Raw genomic sequence first — 21,804 nt, forward strand, 5'->3', positions numbered from 1 at the left:
GCATTTTAAACCCTTCCCACACTCTTGAAATATTCTAAACAATGTTTCTAAACTCTACATGCTCTAAAAGAGCACATACTGTAATGTCATGATTTCAGCTCTGTGCCTCAGCTGCTCTTTGCCACGTGCAAGTGCTCTCTCATGGTTAATACAGAAGAGAGAAAATAAAGAAAGAAGTATCAAAACAGAGGATGTATACTTTTATCAGGTAAGTGTGAGATGTAACTTCCCTTACATTTGTGGTTAACCTGTTCTGTGATTATGGAGAAACCAGAAAACATCTCAAAGATGGGTAAGTGCAAATGACAAGTTGGAAGTAACAGCTAACAGCTATCTTAAAGAGCCACTATTTATTTTAAGACCCTTTAAAAACATTAACTCTTTCTGAATAATCTGGTCAGAATCAGCCCTTTTGTCATCATGTCTGAATACACGACAACCATCTTACTAAGTTGGACTCGGTCACATTTACATATCTCATATGTCAAACCACAAGTCTAAAGTGCATAAATTCACATTATCTGACAGGTACCAAGAAAGGAGAAAAATAAAAAAAGATAAATGTAATAACACAAAAAGGCAGTAGCAGAGATTGTGAATCCAGGTGAAGTGAAAGATAACCTTCTAGTCCTGACACCTACCTTTCCAACAGTGTGTGATCTAAAATGTTGATAAAAAAAATAAAATAAAAAAAAATGAATGTTGCACACTTGAAATAGACCAGTAGGGAACAGACACTAACATCTACTAGGTTCCTCCAAGAGTAATGATGAACTGATTATTCTATTTCTTCCAACACACATTTAAACAACTTATTTACAAACCTTGAAAAAAAAAAAAGAAATACAAACATAAACCAAATAGAGCTCTTTCCCTTTTATGAAAAAATAAAAAATAAAAATAAGTTCAGTTCTTTAGCAACGTTGCTATCCAGGCAGTGTTTTGTATGGAATCTTATCTGTAACCCAAGATGGATTTTCTGGATTGTGAAGGTTTTTCTGCGGAAGGATGCCCTGGCTGGCCACACCGTTTACACCAGTCCACATTTTGCATGGGCTCGGCTCGCCATCACGATCAAAGAATCCAGAGTCTCTATAAAACCAATCAGGATTTCCTCAAGCTATCACCCAACAAGCGGTCACCTCGGTCTCTCACTGGGATTTCCTCAGATAATTCTCAATGAGTGGTCACTTCTGTCACTCATAGAAAGGTTGTAAGGTCCACAGTTTAGTCGGTCAGTGCACGTGTAAAGAGCATGCCTCAGAATATAGGGAAAAATGACCAAACCACGTTGGTTAAATTCAACTCAGTAAAAACTGAGTGTCCTCTGCTGGACCTTCCCAGTATTGCAACCTAAATTACAGATATCGGTTTAGTAGCCCAATGTTTCATGTGGGTTACATGAACATTCAACATTATATATTTTAGAAGTTTAGGCATGTAGCATGGTGATTTTGTTAATTGTGCCTATTCACAGAGGGTATGTTAAAAAAAAAAAACACAGTCACATTTTTAGTACTCTATCAAAACTCATAGTTCCCATCACCAGATGTACAGAACAATCTTCAGCAAAATCTACATACTGTAGGTGTACTCTAGCTCTCAACTGCTTTTGTACAATTGTTTCTGACACACCTACTGGTACTTGCCAGCTCAGCTCTGTGACTACCTTTCTTGCCAGCTCAGAGGTGTAACAGCAGTAGGTTGACTTCAACTCATCAATCATTAAAAAAAAATCACACTGAGATGGGGAAAAAGAATCTGAGGTCCAGCTTGAAAGTGTTGTGGAAACATTTTTGTCCATTTATCTTAAGAATATATTTAGTCTATTTAGCCAATAAAGCAATAAGGAATTATGCTAAAAGACGGTATTTGAGTTTTACAAAATTACAAAAAAGGAAATTATCTATTTTTTAATGTCTTGCATACATGTGGATCTGAATTTTACAAGTATCACTGATCTTGTTTTAAGTACCACTGCAAATGCTGCTACAATTTACTCTGCATGCATGTGTCCAAACAACAATATGGGCCATTGTATTTCTGACTTATTGCTTGTATATTTGCACTGTTCCTATGTTTGTGCTGTTCTGGGTACTGTTATGAGCTTAAGCTGACATTCATTTGACAGACAGCCGGGGTGACAGCAGCACAGTAGCATATGGTAACTGCCTGCTAACTGATAAAACTTGACATTAGTGCAAACAAGTCAGCCAAGCATAGTACAGTGTACTCCAGAGGGGGTTAAAATATATGCTGTCAGCAAAGAGCGGAATAATAATGCATATCATGAGACCTACATTATAGCAGCAGATAAAAGGGCCAAAACAAACAAAAGGTTTGTTGTTGAGTCAGAAGAAACTGTTGACAAGTTAAGAAGAAAAGTAATGAACACAATAAGACAATTCTAAGCCTGTGTTAAATGGTTATTACACAGATAGGAAATTTGGATTCTGATGTCAGCATTTTGTGGCATAACTCCAAGCAGAAAATACAGAAAAACTCACATACATAGAAATGAAATTGAATTGAAATTAACATACATCCATAATCTGATTAAATTTGCCCCAGTATAACTAGACAAAAATTTGGCTTTTCTTTCTATGGGGAAAAGGTATCTATTAATTCAACCTTTATTTATACAGGGTAATCTCAATGAGTCTCAGGGACTCATTTACAAGAGAGACCTGATTTTAACAAAAAGTGATGACAACAATGAACAATCATAAAAAGCATACACATTGAGAAGAACAAATAACAGAAAATAGTATTAAAAAAATAACAAAAACAGCTAGATAGTAAAGCAATGTAAAATACTAAAAACAGAAACATGTCTGCATTGGGTTTGTCATGATCTTAGCAGATGTTTGAAGCCACTTAGAGAGGTCAAGGTCGAGAGCTTCAGATCTTTTTGCACGATATTCAAGGAAACAGGAGCGGAGTAGGAGAAGGCCCTTTTGCCAAGTTCAGTCTGCACTGAGGGAACACTGCAGGTAATAATGTTCTGAGAGTGCATGATGTAGCTGCACTCATGTGTAGGAGGAGATGTATGAAGGCAGCAGACGAAGAAGTGATTTAAAGATGAAAATGTACCAGTGAGAGAGTATGCGTGAAGTTAATAATGACCAGTTAACCAGTGAATACAGGGTGCAGTGATGGGTACGGTAGTTACAGCCTGTTATGAATCTTAGTGCACCGTGATAGACAGTATCCAACAACTGCATAGTGCTTGTAGGGGCATTCATGCAAATAATGTCACTGCAGTCAATGGAGGGAAGGAAAGTCACCAGTCAGTTAAGAAATAGATAGTCACCTACAGTACGTCATTTTCATGTCAAACTTTTACTCATAAAGTGATTGTAAATGTTTTACAAAGCTTGATTCTCATTCTTGTGCAAGCTGACAATGTAGTTGTGAAAAGTACATTACAACGTGTTCACTCCTTTGTCATGTGCACATTTGTTTGTGTATCTCAGACTGTGATGCTTCTACCAATAGATTGAAAAGTGAAATGTAATTATACATGTGTGTCCAAAAAGAATTTGGATGAACTACAATCATATTTGTTTATACAATTAGATTTTTTTCCACGTCATACTAAAGTAATAACTTTAAAGAACAAATACTAACAAAATAAGTTGTAAGTAAGTTTTTTTGTTTGTTTTTTTGTTTTTTTTTCCTACCCCCCTAGTTCCCTGACTGCCATTCCGGGGGTGGGGTCCGGGAGAAGGGCAGGCCATCGGGTGTTGACCAGGACTATGTGGGGGTTCAGGGTCTAGGGGGTTGCCGTGGGCGGTGCTGGCGCTGTGCTCTCCCTGGGGTTGTTTGGACCCCCTGAGCTTGGCTCTTGGGTGCCATGGTTGGCCCGCTGGCCGAGGTGGCTGCCGGGGCCTGGCGGGCGGTCGGCTGGGGGTGCGTGCTTGGTTGTTGGCGGTGTGTGGGGGTGGTCGGTGGCGTGTCCTCTTCATGGTGGGGGGGTGTCCTGTCGGCGGGGCATGGCCTGGGCCGGGTCTGGGGTATTGGCTCTTCTCCGCTCGAGAATGAATGGGTTTACCTCCTGGGTTTGGGCATGGGCTGCCCCCTGTAGAGGGCGGGTCTTGGACCTGGGGGGTATAGAGTGCGTATCGGGAATAAGAATGAAATGTATCGTTATTGTATGTCTTTGAGTGAGTGAATGTGAGACTGAGGTTGGGATTGTGTGATTGTGTCTGTGTATGAATGGGTATTTGTTAGGCCGAGACTCGGACTGCCCCTTCTTTGATACAACTGGGGGTGCTTGGCATCGCGCCCCTATCGCGCGGCCCCCTGGTGGGGTGTGCCCTTGCCTGCCGGCGCGCTTGGGGCCCTTGGTGTCGGGGGCTGGGCGCTTGGGCGTGTGTCGGCTCGGCCTGGTGTCTGCCTGGTGGGGCTCGGGTCCTCTGGCCCTGTCGGGCCTTGGCCTGGGTGGTGTGAGTCCTCGGTGCCCGGGCCTCGGTGCCCGGACCTGGACCTACATCGGTGCGGCGGGTTCCGACGGAGGCCTATGAGTTTGTCGCTGTTGGCCCCGGGGGGTCACTGTATGTGGTCGGTGGTGGGGATCTTCCGGTTCTCCCCTGTGTTCCGTTCTGGGGGGTGGGTGAGTGGTTCGTCCTGTGTGGGTGGCTCTGGGGGCTCCGCGGTCAGGGTCCCTCCTGGGGTCTTGGGCTCTGGTCCCCCCTTTTTCGTCTGCCTCTGGTCTTGGGGGTCGGGTCTCTGCTGCTTCACAGTTACTATTAAATGTTCTATTAGAGAAGCCTTATACACTTATGCATGCTCACAACCACACACAAATAGAAGCAGGGATGCTTATGTAGGCTTTATATGTAGATATATAGATATGTATATTCATGTGTATATAGGCGTAGGTATGGGTATATATATTTATGGAAACTTACTGCAAAGCCATGAATATTTTAAGTTCTTTATACATATGTATTTTGTTGCTGTGTTTTGTCATGTTCTTTGCAGGTGAACAGACAGTGGCCGGGTGTTTTGCCGTGTGCTCTCTTTGTGTATATTTCTTATATTTTGGAGTCTTACTTTGTCTTTTATTTCTTTCTATCCTATTAAAAAATAAAAAATAAAAAAAAAACCTACACTAGATAGTCACTAGAATAAATATTTCATAATAATGGTGTGGAGAGGATGGCTGTAAGGGGAGAAGGGAGGCCACCTATTTAAAAAAAAAAAAAAAAAAAAAAAAAAGTTAAATGTAATTATACATGTGTGACCAAAAAGAATTTGGATGAACTACAATCATATTTGTTTATACAATTAGATTTTTTCCATGTAAAGTAACAACTTTAAAGAACAAATACTAACAAAATAAGTTGTACACTAACCTACAGAAGAATAGAGCAACTGATGGAATTTATAACTTATACCATGCCTCTTTGACTGGCCATTTGCTTTCATTATGTGGTACCATTTTTTTTCAAGATGGCGCCTGTGTACGGCTGGACTTCTGTTCCCTCTCATCTGTCTCACATTCTTGTGATTTGTTTAGTATTATATTCTGCTTTATCTAGCCTATCAAACAACTTTACTTTGGCTGTTAATCAATATCAATATGATCGGCACACGTTATTTTCCATAAAATATTATATGGAGGATGTCTGCGTTACCTGGACCAGGTATGCAGAGTTTTTCCCTCTACGTTTTGAATGCGCCACGTCATCACCCGAATACCTGCTGCTGGCAAAGCAACGAGGCCGGAGAAGGAAGCGGGGATCTAGAGCTGGCGTCCAGGCCAGGACGAGGAAACAGCGAGGGAAAACGTCATGGCTGAGCGGATCCAGCTCTGCTGGAAATGAGCGCTGCCTCCGGCCGGTACCAATCTCCGAACCGGCCCTGTCCTGTGCGCCTTCCCCGTTCTGTGCGTCACCGGCACTGTGGCATGCTGATCGGATCTTCCCAACTCGTCAAGCCCGGCTCCCCACACTGCGTGACCGGTTCCTTCGAACCGTCTCCTGCCAGGAGAGGTATATGGACCGACCTAGTTTGCCGCTGCGATGTCCGGTAGCCCAGAGCGCACCTGCAGCTGTGCGCGTAAAACCAACACGGATCGCCCTGTTGAATGCTCGCTCCATAGCGAATAAAGCTTTTATCCTTGGGGATTTGTTCAATGAAGAAAGTCTGGGCTTAATGTTTTTGACAGAGACTTGGCAACGGGAGCAGGAATTTATTCATCTGAATGAACTGTGTCCTCCAAACTGTTCCGTGTTTGGGACCCCACGGGTTGCCAGGCGAGGAGGCGGACTTGCGCTCATCTATCAGGACTGCTTTTCCTGCAGGCTCATGAAGCCAGATTCTTTCAGCTCTTTTGAACTACAGATGACTAAGGTTGGGAATTTTGACTCATTTTATTGTGTTTTAATTTACAGACCTCCTGGTCCTGCCCGTGCGTTTTTAGAGGATTTTTCTGAATTTTTATCTTCTGTTATCAAGCTTGAGAAAATTTTAATTCTTGGTGATTTTAATATTCATATTGATGACTCATCCTCCAATGCAGCATCAGAGTTACTGTCACTCACAGAGGCGTTTCATTTCAAACAGCATGTTTCTGGGCCTACACATAAGAAGGGCCATACTTTGGACCTTGTCTTCTCTTTTGGTCTCATCATTGACCAGCTGAGTGTGGTGGATGTTCCTGTCACCGACCACTGCTGTGTCTATTTTAATTTGTCTTTTAACCTCAACAGTTGTCCTCATAAAGTGATTTCTCAAAGGCGAATTATCAATCAATCTGCTGTTGAGAAATTCTCAGAATCTTTTGAGTCCTGTTGTTTCGCTAGTTGCAGTGATGCTGATTCCTTTGTGGAGTCTTTTAATAGTCACTACCTGTCTGTCTTAGATAAGGCTGCTCCTGTAAAGCACAAAATATCCTCTCGTAAAAACTCTTGTCCTTGGAGAAATGAGGAAATTGTGTTGTTCAGAAGATCATGTCGTAAGGTAGAGCGTCTGTGGAAATCTACAAAACTTGAAGTCCACAGACTACACTTAAAGGAGCTGATCTCAACTCTAAATGATATGATTAAACAGGCCAGGTCTGCATATTTTTCTAATCTTGTGAGTATGAACAAGAAAAATCCAAAAGTCTTGTTTGATACCATTAATAATATGATTTCACCTTCACTCCCTCTGGTGCCTGTATTCACATTAGATGACTGCAATAGATTTTTAAACTATTTTGTGGAAAAGGTTGACAACATCAGGGCAAGTGTTAAATCAGCTCTTGGTGTCACCCCCAGTTCTGTCCCTACAGTGAGCCCCTGGTCTTCATTTTCACCTGTCTCTTTAGAGGATGTGAAGGTTGTTCTAAAAAAGATCAAACCTTCTTCCTGCATGCTAGATGTTGTACCCACATCACTGTTTTTAAAGGTGTCTGATATTGTCAGCCCCCATGTGGCAGAATTAATTAACATTTCTCTCTCAACCGGGTCAGTTCCAAGTTTTTTGAAACAAACAATTTTAAATCCGATCTTGAAAAAGCCCAACTTGGACCCCACTGAGCTCTGCAACTACAGGCCAATATCAAAAATACCTTTTCTCACCAAAATTCTGGAGAAGTTAGTGGCTGGGCAGATGACTACTTTCTTGCAAAATAATAATATTCTTGATAAGTTTCAATCTGGTTTCCGCAAGATGCACTCCACTGAAACTGCCTTATTAAGAGTCTCCAATGACATATTGATGACTGCAGACTCTGGTCAGAGCAGTGCTTTGATTTTATTGGATCTATCATCAGCTTTTGACACAGTCGACCACAAAATTATGATACATCGACTGCAACATGAGATGGGATTTTCTGGAACTGTTCTTAAGTGGTTTTCTTCTTATCTGAGCAACAGAACCTTTTCAATGTTTGTTAATAACATACAGTCTAAGACCACTCCGTTACTGAATGGTGTTCCTCAGGGTTCAGTGTTGGGTCCTATTCTGTTCCTTCTGTACATCACCCCCCTGGGAAAGATTATCAGTAGCTTCAGAAATGTGTCTTACCATCTCTATGCTGATGATATTCAACTGTACTGTTCCTTTTATGACTCAGAATTACATAAGTTAGCTGAATTAGTAAACTGTGTTTCACATATTAAGGCGTGGTTAGCTAACAACTGCCTTCAGTTGAATTCTAACAAGACGGAAACCCTGATCATTGCCCCTGAACAGAAAGTTCCTTGGATTAAACAACACCTCGGTTCTCTGGGCTCCTCTTCTCAGCCGAACCTCAGAAACCTCGGTGTTATGTTCGACCAGTCCATGTCTTTGGACAAACATTCAAAGCTTCTGGTAAAAAACTGCTTTTATCATCTGAGAAACATTTCTAAACTAAGGGCAATGTTATCCAGATCTGACCTGGAGATGATTATTCATGCTTTTATTTCTTCTCGTTTAGATTATTGTAATTCCCTTTTTACTTGTTTTAACAAAACTGCCGTCGCTCGTCTCCAGTTGGTCCAGAACTCTGCTGCGAGGCTTTTAACAGGAACGAACAGAAGGGCTCACATTACACCAGTTTTATCTTCTCTTCATTGGCTGCCTGTTGAATTTAGAATTAATTTTAAAATCTTAGTTTTGACTTTTAGAGCTTTAAATGGACAGGCCCCCCAATACATTACTGAAATGTTGTTTCCTTATTCTCCAGCCCGCACCCTTCGGTCTTCAGCGCTGAACCTTCTTAAGGTTCCTAAGACCCGGTTTAAAACTCGGGGTGACCTGTCCTTTCAGGCCATAGCCCCCCGCCTGTGGAATGCCCTGCCCCTGTCTCTCCGTGTGAACGACTCTGTTGATTCTTTTAAAACGCAGCTTAAGACATTTTTATTTCGTCAAGCTTTTAGTTAAATGTTTTACTGTTTTTTTTTTTCAGCTGTTTTTACTGTTTTTATTAATGAGTTGTTATTATTTTATTTCATTTTAAGCTTTTATTTTTTATTGTTGTACAGCACTTTGTGATTGTATCTATGATAAGTGCTATATAAATAGTTTACTTACTTACTTACTTACTTACCACACACTGGAGATCTAGTTCACATAGGCACACAGACTGAAGAAGTCCATTAGATTATGGACATAACGTTTCAGCCACAAAAAAGAAACCGTTCAGATGACCTGACTTTATACCTGGATTTTATACCTGGATTATTGAGCATGGGCTTTGGTAGTTCACAAAGGGTTTTTGGCTTTTTTTTTTTTTTTTTTTTTACAAAAATATCAGAACAACTGAGCCAAAGGTATGTCCAATTTTTTCTAATACAGCCGTCCCTTGCTACTTCGCAGTTCGTATTTCAAAGTAAGATTGGACATGACACACTTGGCTGAATGATGGATGAGCTGCATGACAGGCATGGATTTGAATTTAAAATAAATAATTTTAAATGATTTAGCACCTGTTACACCTGTGAGCAGCTCACAGGTGTGGGAGAGGCTTCCTCCTGCAGCTGATCAGCTGATCTCCGTGCAGAGCGGAGATCAGATGATCAAAGTGGACGTGGCCGAGAGTGCAGCTGGAGGCAGAGAGATGAAATCATGACATTCTGTGCTGTTTTAGAGCATTTAGAGTTTAGAAACATTGTTTAGAATATTGCAAGACTGTGGGTTTGTACTACTATTCCTACTTGGTGGTTACGGATCCCCGCAATAAACGAGGGACTGCTGTAAAACAACAAGTGTGCAGGAATGTCTGCTGAAGCTTCTGATCATGTCCACAAGTGATGATGCTCTCTGAACCATACAGCAGTCTGCAACTTTTCCTCCACATCAGTATTTTTTACCACATTGAGTCATTAAGAACATTAACAAAGGTTGTACCAAAAAAGTATCAGTGTCACATTCCTCAGAGATGCTGATGTCCGATTTGAAATTCAGTCAAGTCATCTACACAACATCTACAGTACAAGACTAAAAACACTTGAGTTATGTGATTGGTCGATTGGCTATTTGTGTTACGAAGCAATTTAGTAAGTCTTCCTAATTAAGTGTCGGGTCAGCATGTACTTAATTTACAGCCATAGTTTTGGCAAAGAGTAATAACAGAGAAATAACAATAAAAAATACTATTGTTTGTCTGTAACCCTATTGTTACCCCCTTCTAACTTTTTAAACACAAAGTTTCCTGTCATTGATCAAAAGCATAAAAGTTTCGCTGGAAAAATTACAGCAGACTTCCACTTTAACCCAAAAAGACTTCATTTGATTTGTGTGTGCGCACACATGCTTGCGTGTTCCTTTACGGATGTGTAGAGCCCAAAAAATCCACAGTGGGTCACCGATCTGCTCAACACTTCTCGCAAACTCAATTTCCCTTTGGAGGGTACACAGCTAAGCACTTCTAACCTCTGCAGACAACCTGCGAAGGAGGATCCATGTAAAATTTACAGCAAGATGAAAGAGTCTGTATGTCTGCTTGCATAGCCTATGTGTCTGCATGTATTATTAATTGACAGAAACGTATAAGGCAGATACACAGACACGTTCTGAAAAACACAGTAAAGGTTATGTTACAGCTGTCAGACTGTTAACATGCTGCTGCGCAGAATGAAGACTGTGCAAAGGACTCTGAAGGATGTTTCTATGAGTATGCGCTCCTCCTGTGTGTGTGTTTGTAGGGGTGTATTGGCCGTACAAGAGTGTTCCCAGAGAGAGAGGGAAGAGGTATCCACCACTCACTGCCTGGGGCCTTTTGGCAAAGAGACTAAACAAGACCTTCCCATTGGGACATGCATAAACAGCCTGCAGCTGCAAATGACCTACTACCCACCTCATGTGCGCACACACACACACACACACAAATGTGTGCATGAACACATAAAGACAAAGCCTTTTGATTGTATAATTTGATAATTCCAAGAAGAAAAAAAAATCCATTATCACACATAAGCTAATAAAGTGCACTTTACAGTTTGATGAACTTTATATTTCCATTGTTTCTTTCTATTGTTCTTCCATCTTCTCAATGCCTGAGCAAAACAGGAACTACACTCTGTCCTACTTGCATGCATTTTCACCATGCTCAAGTTGCAGACTTTTGTATTTAATACCTAATATTTGAACTTGTGTTTTTGGATCTGCAACAACAATTATTTAACAAAAATTAAAATAAAGCAATCCATGCAAACATATTTTTTATGACTGCAGTAAATATTGCAGCATTTTCGTTTGACAAGCTGTAAAACGATATGGATAAAGAATTTCCTGTATTAAAAAAAATTATGTGCATTTAACATAAAAAAAAGTTAATTTAGTTTATTAATGCCCATCCCAAATTGGTAAAACATCTACACTTAACTAACATATAACTTGTAAATAAGTAATTAGTAGATGTCCACTGGATTCACATTTTAACTACCACAATGGTTAATAATAGGTTCAACCTCAAAAGCAAAGCTGAATTTTAAGAAAAGTGCTAACTTATTTTCATCAATTGTGAATTGTCTGTCATTGATCAGCAGCTTTGAAACAACGACCTTTGCATTTCCCTGGCCTGAGGATGAACACGTCGTCTTTATTTCATTCTCTAACTAACAAATACAGGTCCCTTAACAAGAGAACCCCAATGAGACCACAATCAAATTATTGCTACAAGGTGTGCACACACAACATAGATACCAGCAATTACTTGGAGCACATAACAATCAACTGAACGCACAATCACACTAACCAACAACAAACATAGACATTCTGCAAAAGACACTTAATATGCATTTCTTTTTCAACAGGGAGATCCCTCAATTGTTCATTTGAACAAAAGATGGGCTACAGATAAATAGGTCTCTGGATATCTTGCTTGGATGGCAGTTGATGAAATTTTGCATACGGCTGCAGCAGTGCTGTTAGGACAGGGAATACCAACACAAAATAATGTTTTCTCTCTCTCTGATCAATTTTTAATTTGGCCCGTGCAGCCGAGCCCTAGGCATCTTGGCCCCAGTAATTATGGTGGGTTATTGACAGCTGCTTTCCCGCAGGAGACTATTTAAAAGAGGTTTAACCCGAGAGCAAGTCCAGACCCCACACCCGTCTTTGAAGGTGTCAAGTGCATTGATCTGAGCTGCAGGATGCGCTGGGACCTTCCCACCTCGAGGTGTGTGTGTGTATGCCTCCATGTGTTGCTTGCAGGGTTACTATTACAAGGCCATGGCAAGGTAGAACATCTTACGAGCCTTAAACAAACACACACACAAACTGTCCTCTGGCTATACTGGCTAGCTGGTAGAATGATACCTGCTTGGCCTCTACAACCACCTGATGCCCCAAGAGTGCATGGTAGTAATCCAAACACACACAAACAAATATAAGAACAGGTTAAGTCAGACTTCAGGGGGAATTAAATTGAAAATAATGAAACGTGCAAAAAAAAACCAATGGTGATTTGAGAGATAAAGAACTGAGATTTTGTAATTGCATAAAGGCCATGACCCATCACAAGCAGATGAGAGAAAGTGCAGCTGATGTCAGAAAAAGACATCATCCAGCCACAAAAGAAAATGAAAAAAAAAAAAAAAGAATGAGGAGGGGGCTGCCAGAAATTAGTGAAGGATTTCTGTGTGTGAGTTTGCCTGCCTCACTGACCCCTTTCAGGCTCCCATTGAAATTCTGAGCAGACAGAAACTCCAAGGCTTTTGACACACTTCTGAAAACACCACACCCCCTTTCTCTTCCCGAAGAGTCTCCAGCGTCAAGCCTGACTCACTATCAAGAGTTACGGAGAGACCTTGAGTGAGATAGAAAGAAAAGCAGTGACAGTCACTATAGATCTGCTGTAGTTTATTTTGCTTTTAGTAACTTCCAAATCAAGTTATTTGAATGATTGTAGTTTGGTGTATATGGTGAATAAAGTGTATTTGAACTTTTTTTTTTCATAATTTTACTCAATTCTACTGTAAAAGTCTTATTATTATTATTATTACAGCACACTGTCATTAAAAAAGACCAACGATTTCTGAAAAAAAAAACAAAAAAAAAACTATGGTATGTCATATTTTAGAAAAAAAAGAGAAAGTTTTTCAACAGTTGCTGAAAACTATTACTGGCTGAAACACAAAGTGAAGAAAAAGTTAAAGCCAAGAAGTTAAAAAAGTAATGTGAAGTAATACGATCAAACTATTGTGGATCCTGTGGCACACAAGAGCAAAGTCCATGAAGTAGTATTCATGAAAAGTCCTTCAATGAGAATACAAATCAATTCTTAATGACCACATTACAACAACTCTAACTAATGAACCCACCTTTTAATACTCATCATTCCCTCCTCCCTCAATTATTCTAACCGTAACCTGTCTACACCTCCCTCCCTCCTCTCCCATCCCCTCTAAAGCCCCATGGCATGCACCCTCCACCTCCACCATCTCAGTCTCAGGATGCAGAGCATTGACAGGGCCAGAAGGTAATGATACAGCTGCCATGATGCAACAAGCAGACCTGTCGACTGTCAGGAATTGAAATCATGAAGGAATAAGCTGTCATTAAGAGGCCCTCTCCCAGTAGTGGAGCTGTCAGACGGCTGCCTTCTGCCTACTCTCCCTCAATACTCCCGTCTCTCCTCTGCCAGTCCCACCTTATTTGCAGTCACTCCCTCACCCTCCTCTCATTTCTCTCTTCCTGAATCAATCCTTTCTGTACTCCTCTACTTCTTCCCTCTTCGAACCAATCATAACCCCTCTCCCTCTCTTCACCTGTAACACCCCCGCTTCCCATCTCAAATTTCTTTCTGTTTCCCCTCCATCCTTTGGTTGATGCTGGAGCAACCTCCTCTCCTCCTCATACCTGTCATTTTACCTCTAGACTTCGGGAGTAACACCTCATCACGTGCACACACATACACATGCACGTAAAGACAAGATGCAAGATGCCTGCAAAGACAGCATTTTCCCCCTTACCCAGTACTGCTGTACACACTATGCCAAATGTCAATAGCAGATCATATACCTGATGCGACACAATGTGTGTATGTGTTTTCTCTGTCCACAGGTGTCTGTCTGTGCAAAATTTAGACTTGTATTTAACACAAACTCTTGTTAACGAGGATATTAACATGTCATCAGACCAGCTTGGTAAATAAGAAATGATTTGGTGTAAATGCTTTGCAGAGATCCACACAAGAATACATTTTCTGTTTATGTATGTGTGCATAACCAACCAACCAAAGCAACCAAACTTCTACTTCACATGCATGTTGGATGTAGGGCCTGATTAAAGTACATGCCAACAGCTTTTTATAAACAATTATCTGACTGACAACAGCAACTCCATCAAAGAAGAAGAAAGACATTGTCTCAAACTTCCAGAGAACATGTCAAAGACTTCCAAAGTATGGTCTATAGACTTATTGTTAGAGAGTGTGTTTGTGCTGCATCCAGACATATTTAAATGCAGCACTTCTAAGAAAAGTTGTGGTGTTGTATAGAATATTAAGAAAAAACAAAATTAAATTATGCATATTTCAGTAACCAAGTGATGGATCTGTGGCCTGTCCAGGGTGTACCCCACATCTCGCACAGTGACTGTGGATATGGGCACCAGTGACCTCCATAACCCAAAAAGGAAAAAATGGGTAAAGATAATAGTAGGATGGATGGATGGATGGATGGATGGATGGATGGATGGATGGATGGATGGATGGATAAACCCAAATTGGATTCACAGTAGAACATAGTAAACATATAAAATGTTGAAACTAAGAAATTGTGCTTAGAAAATTTGTTGTAATTTTTAATTTTGCCAGAAGCATAGTTGGTGCAGGGCTGTGTTTTATTACAGTAAAGCATCACTTTAAAAAAAAAAGTGCAAACATCTAGGACCCGAGGAGTCCACCTGCTGGGACTTTTGAAGAGTAATGTTGTCCATTCTTTTATAAAGTAGGATTCAAGATGTTCAACAGACCTGGATATTCTTTGCTGGACTGTTTTTTTTTGTTTTTTTTTTACTAGATGTGAGAACATGTTCTTTTAAAACCTGCACATAATTTTCAGCATTGATGGTCCTTTTCCAAATATGAAAGTTTGCCTTTGACAAAAGCCCTAATGCACCCCTATACTATCAGAGAGGCAGGGTTTTGAAATGAGCACTGAAACAGGCCATATTTCCCCTTTCCTCTTTAGTTTGGAGGATACAGTGTTAACGGTTTCCAAAAATAAATTAAAATGTTGATTTTTCTAACCACTGAAGAGTTTTTCACTTTGTCTTGGTTCATTTTAAATGAGCTATGGCCCAGAGAAGATGACGGTCTCTAGATGATATTCACATGTGGCTTCTTCTATGCATGATACAACTTTACTCAACGTTTGTTGATGAGGTTTGTTTACACATAATGATTTAATTTGTGGAAATGTTCATGAGCTCATGTTGTGATGTAACAAAATCAGACCTGTTTCTAATGCAGTGCTGCTCAAGGGCCTAAAAATCACAGACATCTAATATTGACTTTCCGCCTTGTACTTGTACACATAGAACTTGCCAGGTTGTTCAAATCTTTGATGATATTGTAAACTGTAGATGAGGGGATATTCAAGGTCTTCCCAATTTTCAGTTGATGAACATTGTGAAATCGTTCTACTATTTTTAGATGCATGTTTTTACAGAACGGTGAACCTCTGTCCTGCTTTACTTCTGAGATTCAGACCCTCTGAAATACTATTTTTATTACCAGAATTATCAACAAAATATTTGTTCTGCAGAAATATTGTGATTTTCAACTATTCCAAGCTTATGGGGAAGTGCTACAGCTAGGTGCTGACGCTGCTTTAGCACTTGTAAACAACTGTAAAATAAATGTAAATAACTGTGTACAGCAACACTGATGTAAAGGTTTATACAATATAGTTTATTTGAACTGCTGAACATTTTCTGAGAGGGAGGTTGTTTAAGACAAGAGCATTACTTTGGTCTTGGCCCCTCTTTGACTAGATGTTAGTACACCGATCTGGTCAGAATTAAACTATTTTTTTTTTCAAATCGAGGGTAGCATCGAGGATATTTAGCTATCATAAAGAAAAATACCAGTAAAACTAAATTTTAACTACATTTCTATATACATGTCAATAAAAAAACAGATGTTTGTTTTTACCCCCCAAAATTGTAGGCTTATACTGTAACAGTGACTTAGCAAAACATTTTAAAGCTGAAATAATAAAAAGGTAAGGTCCATGATAAACCTTTTCCTTTGTGCTGTGTTATCCATAAATGTCAGTAACCTTACAGAGTAGCATCTGCCAGAATGATGAATTATTTGCCTGCACAAAAATATAAGTTAAGCAGATGAAAATCTGCTTGGAAGGAAAGATGAAAAATGTGCTCAGAAAAATCATAGCTGCAAACCCATATTATTTGAAAAACTGTGGGCTTATGACAATTTCTTGTCGCTTTCACCATTTTAAAAAGTCCACTATTTGCGTAGCAAATCTGTCTTTCTGCTGCGAGGTAAAGAAGAATCCTTTTTAGTTTAATATTGCATAAGTTTCCACAAAAAAATGGACAAACTTTTAGCACACTGAAACACAATACTCATGGCCAAGAAAAAAGCAGGATGAAAATAAATGTTAAATTGCTTGTAAATGGTAAATGGACTGTGTACTTATATAGCGCCTTTCTATTGGATCAAGATACTCAAAGTGCTTTACACTACAATCTGTGTCCTCATTTACCCATTTATACAGCACTCTACTATATCTGTAGAAAGCTAATTGAACAAATCATTCTAATGAGACTACTCAGAGCTTTATCACATTCATACACTGATGGGACACACATCGGATGCAATGAGAAGTTCAGTGTCTTGCCCAGGGACACTTTGGCATGTGACAGCTGTTGGGAGTCAAACCCCCAACTCTTGCATTGGAGGTTGACTGCTCTAACCACTCAGCCACAGCCGCCCTTGTTTTTCAGAAATTTGCTAGTTTGTAAATTTAGAAATAAATCTTTACACATTAGCTCTTGTCTAACACGGTACAGCAGACTGATCCTGAACACGTGCTCCAAGAGGCATCAAGACTAATTTTACGGTACGACACAATAAACCACAAACTGTAACAGTTGCAGACAATATGAACTGACTGTAAATTTGTGTGGTTGTTTTCCCAGCACACAGACAAGACTACAAGGCATGTGTGCACTACATGCCTGGATGATAATTTGTCAGGGTGCAAGAACATGATTTCTTGTTTACTGTGATGAATGGGCAACACTCACAGTGCACACACCATGTTCTCTATATATGAGCTGTCACTTTGCCTCTGTGAGGCGCAAGTTTTTCCTTTCTATCTGTAAGAACAGCAAGGCAGTTTGAATCAGCCATGTAAAAACACATGGACAGATGTGCAACCTTAACCTCTCACATTGTTGAACACAGCAGGAGAGAGCTTTACACAGCAGGTAAAGTCTTTATGATATTCAGGTGGATGAAACGAAAAAATGAAAAAGAGAAAGGGGAGCAGCATCCCCCCAAAGTCTATTTGAACAGCAGGCCTATTAAATTACACAGTCATGGCCGTGCTGACAAATGAGCACAAAGATGGGGATGAAAATAATAAGACAGGCAGATCCACCTTTTTGCTTGCAGACACAGAGATGTGTACCTTTGTCGGTGATCATATGGTCAGGGAAGAAAAAACTAATCTATATTTCATATTGCATTATCTCCTTCTCAGTTTCAGCTCAATCACCCATGAACACACAGAGCGACACAGGAATCATGCATCATGAGAATGTATAAATGGTTTCTTGTATGATAATGATCACATTGAAAAATATGCTTCATTTCCCAAACTCGACAAAATAAGCTTCAGTTGTGGGTTGACAACAGTGTAGTTAAAGAATCATTTGAGAGTACGAGTTTATGTTCGCACCTGTGAATGAATGCTCGGCTCTTAGTTTTGGCCCCTGGGAATGTGCGATGCTGTGGAGTGTTGAAATTGTTCATCATCATGTAATTTCTCGTATGACCCTTGGGGCAAACTTTTCTTTCTGCTGCACACTTGTGTAAATTGTACAGTGCGGCTAAACTGAATTAAGTTGACAGTATATCAAGAATCAAAAGTAATAAAGCACACAGCAACAAAAATTACTCGCAGTCACTTTGAAACCACAAGTTAAATAAATGAAAAACAAAACACCTGAGTACTTTTTTTTTTTTTCCTGTCACAACTTCTTTAAACCAGATAAGTTCAGCTCATACCTTTGTGGCTCTCTTAATAAAGGGGATCTGAGTCCCTGAGTCCAGGTCCTGGTTGATGATTAGTCTACGAGCCCACTGACCGGCTCGCACCACACCACTCCCCTGGATCAGCACCAGCAGCTTGGACGGGTTTGACAAGGCATCTGGGCTCAGGTAGATAAAACTGGTAGGTTCATCTTCTGTAGCATCCACCTGAAAATTAAGTAAAACACAAGTTAATGTGAATTTCCAAGACAAATTTCCCCTTGGGGACAATAAAGTATACATTTATCTATCCATCCAATCTAAAGATGAAAATCTAATCACAGTGTGGCTTTGGATTATTATGTTAGGTGCCTACTATCCTAAAAAAAAATCTGATGGTGGTTACAGAAACAATACTTTATTTAATGCACCTGACTTTTGCATAAACATTGCTCTCCTTTCTGGGCTGAATTCAACAATACTTCACACATCAATACCCAGAAACTAATCTTTTTGTCGCCAAAACACATGCACAAGGTAACACTGACAGAGAGAGCGTGAGTGTTTGTGGGTGTGCCAGTGCTCCATCTATGTCCCATGCTTCTTTGCATCCCTCTCAAGTATGCCTGGAAGAGTCTCTGAGGAGACACTGTCCATAAAAGCCATGGGTGGCAGCTGCAAGAACTTAATCCAAACAGACAAAGAGGGCCAAGTGGGGGAGAAAATCTCACCCTTTATTCTGCCGTGCTCCTTCATTCCCTCTCCTTATACTTGGCTGTGGTTAATCTTCTTAAAATCTGTGGTCACAAGTTCAATGCCACGCAGGTGGACAGACCCACCACTAGCCAGCCAAAATACACACATACACTTTCCATACACATGCAGGCGGGTGGGAAGCAGAAAAGCATAAGAGAGCAATTTTCCAGAGGAATAATGAGATAAATAGACCAGGCTGATAAACCACTATAAGTGTATAGGGGCTAATGAAAGGCGCTGACTGTCGCTAGGTGATTTATGAACACTGTTGGTGCTCGATCTAACTCTGGACTGCTTCTAAACTATATAAATAAACCGAGAAAAAAAAAAAAGATGACTACTTTTATAAACAGAAACAACTGCATGGATGTTGAGGTAAAAAGGAGCCAAAAAAGACAAACAAGCTCCCAATCAACAAATAAAAAGGGATCAAGACTGTGCTCTGAGCCTGGATGATCTGGGCAAAGAATACCTCCACAATGGCAGAGTATAAAGTCGCCTTCAGAGCAACTGAATGCAAAACAGATTAATCATCAGCATGCTGTGCCTCTTTGAAATGACATATCACAATACGGTTTAATTTGTTGTGGAGACACTTTTGTACAAAGGGTGTGTACTGAAGAAAAGACGGAAGAAAGACAACAAGTAGGACAGAAACGGAGGAAGACAGAAAAAAAATAAATAATAATTCAGAATTGTGATCCAACATCTTAAAATCCCCCTTTTTATTTACTTTATCTTTTTAAAGAACACCTAATATCATAAACACACGCTGAAGCCAAAGCTTTTGAATACCATTTCATATTTAACACCCAACTTTAAACGTCAAGGGCAGAAATCAAAAACATGTTTTTTCCTCCCATCATGGGTACTTACTGGCAGGATTGCTTTAGTCAAGTTACAGTCTCTCTCCAACAGCTCATAAACATATTCAGTGATGATCTGAAGGAAAAGACAGAGCACACAAAATATGCAAAGTCAGATATTACATTGATAACAGCGTCTGATGATGTTATCTTTTATTGCTGTGGATCAAATCCATCTTAACAAAGACAAACTGTGTAAACACGGAACAACATCCAGTTTCAAGCTTACAAACAAAATAAAAAATTTAAAAAAATCACTTCTTTAAACCATCATTTGCCCTCTAGTGTTTGTGTGTGAGTGCACACAAACTACTTGAAAGAGTCAGGTTTATACAGTGTGTAGTGTGTGTGTGCATGCGTGTGTATCACAGTACCGTCAGAGGGCTGAGGTTGTAAGTGCCAGGAGAGGAAATCTCTTGTACATGCGAAGGGCTGATGTAAGTTATGTTTATCCCCGCAGCCACAGCACTAAAGAACCTTGTATACAAAGTCACTCCTACCCCAGGCCAAGCCTTTCATGGTTCAGTGACATTAACAACGTTCTTTTCCCTTTTCTTTGTTTTTATTTTTTCTCTACCTCTTTTCTTTTTTCCCCCCACATCTTGCTCAGCTGAGAACAGACAAAGGCACTTCACGAAACAGATTTTGATTCTTGATCAGGTGTGAGTGAGACACAAACTCAAAGAGCGCAAACAGATGACAGCAGGCGACAACCAATAGTAGCATTCTGTGCAACTGATGACGTTTCCCTATGGTGAGACAAGCCACGTCCCGTCTATGTCACGACAATATTGTGTTGGGTGGATGCACCATAGGGAGAGCTGAGTAGTGCTGTCACGCTGTGCTGTGAAGTCTTACTTCTGTAAGCTTCTGAAGAATCAGCCTTACTAAATCAGGAAACCAAAGGCCAGCGGTGGCGCCACAGTTACAAAGCATGAGCAGAGCTCCAGTCATGCCGAAATGACTGACTCCAAACACAAACAAGGATTATCCAAAGACTGTCATGTCTCGTAGTGCAGGGAATGATGCTCAGATGCCAAAAACGCATGGAAATGGAGAAAATGTATTCTGATTTAACAAATTACACAATACATGAAATAGACTTGACATCAAAATAATCTGCCCTTTTTTAAAGAAATGTGTGGATAATAACTCCTTGGTGTCAATATATGTATTGTATAAAGAACAACATTCCAACACAGCAATTACAAGCTGCTAGTCTTTCAGTTAAACCAGTCAAGAAGAAACTTACTCTGCTCAGTATGCAGAACTGTTCCTGAAAATGATACGAGAACAAAATAATATTACAGGGGCTGTGGCAGAGCTGCAAAGCTTTTTAAAGTTTTGGCACATGCGCGCAAACCCCCGCCCCCTATATATATATATATATATATATATATATATATATATATATATATATTAACTATACTAAAATGTCAACCATGAGAGAATGGAATTATATACACCTCTAAACTATTTGCTTTAAAGTCCATGATCGTCAGAGCTGATAAGTTCAAAGGTACTTGAATAACTCAAAAAGGCACTTTTGATTTAAAGTCAAACAAAAACTTTCTAGATAATCACAACAATTTAATGCTGCAATCTTTATGCCTCAAAAGAACTCAATGCTAACTTGATTTACTGCTTAAAGAGCAACATGTGAGAACAAGATTAGCTAGGTGACGAACATTAGCCTTACGACAGTCAATCCAAGGCCAGCAGATGGACAGGACCAAATGATCGATGCTACCGTCTGACCCTGTGTCTCTGTGTGGAATGGAAAGGGGGGGATTGAGGAGTTAAAACAACAACACTGAACCCCCACCAAACCTCCAGTAGCTAATTCTACGAAATGTCAGCTGGTCTGATGAAAACTAAAATGATTCTTGGCCTCGGTAAGCTAGTGTTTAATGACGTCTATATGCTTCCTGGGAAATTTCATTTGCACTGTTATTTGTTCCATGCCTCAGGTGGCTCAAGAACCATCTGATACAATAAGAACAAAAACTAATGGTGAATAAGAATAGAGAACAA

General features: G+C 40.0%; 1 protein-coding gene across 1 annotated transcript in view; it reads right to left on the minus strand.

Annotated features, from left to right (window-relative positions):
• Positions 1 to 21,804, minus strand: part of fam172a (family with sequence similarity 172 member A) — a 183,740-nt gene that overhangs the window by 141,049 nt on the left and 20,887 nt on the right. Inside the window, exons 5-6 of the mRNA XM_037681102.1 lie at positions 19,781 to 19,846; positions 18,185 to 18,376 (exon numbers count right to left, since the gene is read on the minus strand). Coding sequence (XP_037537030.1) covers positions 18,185 to 18,376; positions 19,781 to 19,846 — 258 coding nt within the window. The remainder of the gene's footprint in view (positions 1 to 18,184; positions 18,377 to 19,780; positions 19,847 to 21,804) is intronic.

This window comes from Nematolebias whitei, chromosome 8 (assembly GCF_014905685.2).
Source record: "Nematolebias whitei isolate Nwh7 chromosome 8, NemWhi1, whole genome shotgun sequence".
NCBI lineage: Eukaryota > Metazoa > Chordata > Actinopteri > Cyprinodontiformes > Rivulidae > Nematolebias > Nematolebias whitei.